General features: G+C 34.4%; 1 protein-coding gene across 1 annotated transcript; it reads right to left on the bottom strand.

Moving 5' to 3' along the window:
• Positions 1–298: 298 nt before the first annotated feature.
• LOC110874394 (DNA polymerase epsilon subunit C) lies at positions 299–2,881 on the bottom strand. Its single transcript, XM_022123087.2, has 4 exons — positions 2,416–2,881; positions 868–952; positions 620–661; positions 299–557 (listed from the first exon to the last, which is right to left on the bottom strand). Exons 1-4 carry the CDS (start codon positions 2,833–2,835, stop codon positions 493–495), a joined length of 612 nt encoding a protein of 203 aa, XP_021978779.1. The 5' UTR covers positions 2,836–2,881; the 3' UTR covers positions 299–492.
• Positions 2,882–3,356: the final 475 nt, after the last annotated feature.

The raw sequence follows: 3,356 nt of genomic DNA, 5'->3' as shown, positions 1-3,356 counted from the left end.
AAGCCCCGAACAAGGCGCACTCCAATAACAAACCAGCGAAGGTGAAGAGTATTTTCGAAGATGCTAAACCCTAAAATATGTCAAAGTTTTAAGTCTCTTAAATGAAGAATTGTGTCAAAGTCGGTAATTATGTTTTAATTCAGTTGTATTCCTTTTTGCCCTCTGTTTCGGTTTTGAAGCGAGGTTGTTTATATAAAAGTTACCTTTCGAATAAAAAAAAAAGGATTTGCATTTCTCGTATTCCATGGGTTTGTGAGTCTATTTCTCGAATAGGCAAGAACGCTAAATGGGCTGGTCGTTTTATCAAACACCTATGCATGTAATAATACTCAAGTCTCAAGGTCATGATTTCTGATTCAGTTCTTGGCTACTTGAACCTAAGACATCAGCATTCTTGTATTGAATATAAGCAAACCTTAACAACACAAAAATGCACACTAATTTTACAAAAATTAGATTCGTCATCCTCGTAGTACAATCGAGACCCCCATTTCAATTCTCTACTGCTTGTATTTCTGATAACGCGTCTTCTGCTTTCAGTTTCTCAGGAACAAAATCTACAAAAGACAGAAACATATTACAAACAGAAATACAACAAAAATTATATTGCACAAGATACCTGAAAGAAAGTCGAATCTCTTCCGCTTGCCAACAACCGATGCTGATAAAACAACACAAATTACTGAATTAGCTACTTTTCTTACATATTTATCATGTTTAATTGAATTTGGCTAGAGACTGAAATGTATAGTGAATGTATCCTAGTACTTGGCCCCTAACACTAACAGGCGTTTAAAATGACTGTTAAATCCATATGAATGACTCATAGAAAAAACACATTCGTTATGACAAAGGCGCAAAACTTACAAAGGTGTTTGTAATCGATATGTTTCTTGTGATCCAGAAAAGCACTAGCATATGCTTCTGTAGTGAACACCTGAAGAAATTTTTCCTGCACACACATGGAATGCACAAGAAATCAGATAATGGTATAAATGAATGATGATTATGCATACATTCTGGACATTAAGTTGCAGAAATTTGGATATCAAGATGCATATACATTTGGTTATAGTTGTTGTTTGCTTATACATTGTAGATAATCTTTTGCTATCATTCAACAACATTCAGATTTTACAATTAATGTTGCAAGTGGATCTCAAGTTATTTATATAGTTAAAATCACATTTTCTTACCAGTCACCAGATATAATATATGACACATCCTGAGGTTATGAACAATGACGACGATATTTATTGCTGCTTATATTTTGTACATTTTATTATTTTGCTCTTAATTGGAGTCATCTAACTGCTCTTTAAGTTCTATTAGGTTTTTTCACAATGTTTGTGGAAGAGTCTTTAAGTTCTAGAATTTCTCTGGCTGTTATTATATATATTTTTTATTTTTCCTATTATTACACTTCTTTTGTCTCAGCCTGCCGTGTGTGCGCTTTTTTTGTGCACTTGCGCCTTATTTGCACCTTCAGACTTTGACTACTATGCTATCTACCCCTAGTGAACAATATCTAAATTTCCCCAAGAAATATCAAGTTCAACCAAAAGGAGGTAAACTGTAATCATTAAGAGTAATTTTATACATGTTGACATACCACATAAGATGAATGAAATCATTCACAGAATGATAGAAGCCAATTAAAGGAGAAGAACAGAGACAATGTCATATTCATTCATAAACTTGCAGTGCCTTTTATAGGCCTAAAATCAAAGGGAAATAACCGAAAGAAAAGTTGACAGGAACATGAAATAGACCACTAACCACTAATCTAGATACCTAAAAATAACTAATATGAAGCAAACAATAAAATGTAGTAAAGAAGGGGATGCATGGCAACATGGAATAATGTCATAGAAGATACCACAGATGCCTAATATTAAGATGACACGATCATAAATGTGGAAGAAAGTTTTCAAGAGTTAAGCGTTTAATCACTCCCTATTTCCACATAAATCACAGACCTTTCCTTTATTTTCTAAACACGTGTGCTTAACTTCTTTTCTTGCATCAGTCATCATCATCCGCTTAAAATCCCTTTAGATTTCCAGGACATTTACACAGCTTCAATAACAAATTTCGTATGCGATAAGTCGATAACAGATAATAAACGATCCACTTAAAGTTTTCTATAACTTGGCTGCACATAATAATCAAGCATCTTTCTAACATTTTACCTATTCATTACAATCTCATCATACTTAACCTAAAAACAAATGTTTCTGTATATAATTCAATTTTCAAACCATCACCTTAACTATCATATATCATCTAACTACATTCCTACAAAACTACCATAACAGAACCACAAATCACACAAATAACCATACAAAACAAAAAAGAAACCCTAATTCAACATAACTAACAAATTAGGGCAAAATTAGGGAAAATTAGTAATACCGAAGCTTTGTTAATGATGTAAACCGCTTCTTGAGTGATACGAATGTTCGGATCTTCACTCTTAATGATCCGACTCACGCGATTCATCGGAATCTGATACAACAAACTACCGTCTTTCTCGTCACTCTCATCTTTTATCTTCTTTTTATGATTATCCTCGTTCTTCTTTTTCTTTTTCGTTGAAACGTTCACGCCGTTAGAAGACGGAGACACTTTTACGGCGTCATCTACGGAAACTGTTTCTCCGGTCAGGTCCACGTATGATTTTGATGTTGACTTTGAGCCATTGCTCTCGTGGTTGTGAGAATTAGAAGTTGAAGAGAGAGTGATTGGAGCTGTATCCGGCGCACCGGATTTTTTGATTTTACGCTTGCCGGTGGATTTTGCCTTCGCCGTCGCCGTAGTTGTTTCCGTCGTCATTTTCTGTCTAGGGAACGGCTATCTGAAAGACTGTTAAACACAGTTTACATGTTTGGTATTTAAATAGGCCCGTTATTCTAATTGGGCCCATTTAAAAGCCCATTAGCAGGATTGGTTGTGCGATGCGAAGGGAATTCGGTATCTGTGAATATTAATTTGGTTTATTACGATGGTATGCTATGGTATTGGTACTCATTGATGCCAAATCTGGAAGGATACCTCCATGTGTTTCATACCGCTCAAACCATTAAAATGAATACTAGTACTGATGTCTGTATTAGGTTAGTTTGTCATGTGATAGCAAAAAAAAAAATACTCTATATTGAATGAGACTTCATTTTAACAAAATATATACTGGAATTTCGAGAGAGAAGAAAGTAAACACACCTGCGTATTCAAAAAAAAATTAAGTTAGTGAACGCGGGTTATTAGAAAAAAGAATAAAAAAATTAAATCCGGTTTAGTTGAGAAAAAAAAAACATTTTTCATACATATTGGAAGTCGGACTCCACCAGGGGTCC

This window comes from Helianthus annuus, chromosome 1 (assembly GCF_002127325.2).
Source record: "Helianthus annuus cultivar XRQ/B chromosome 1, HanXRQr2.0-SUNRISE, whole genome shotgun sequence".
In the NCBI taxonomy this organism is placed as follows: domain Eukaryota; kingdom Viridiplantae; phylum Streptophyta; class Magnoliopsida; order Asterales; family Asteraceae; genus Helianthus; species Helianthus annuus.
The sequence above is the reverse complement of the archived record's forward strand: the minus strand, read 5'-3'. Positions and strand labels throughout refer to the sequence as shown.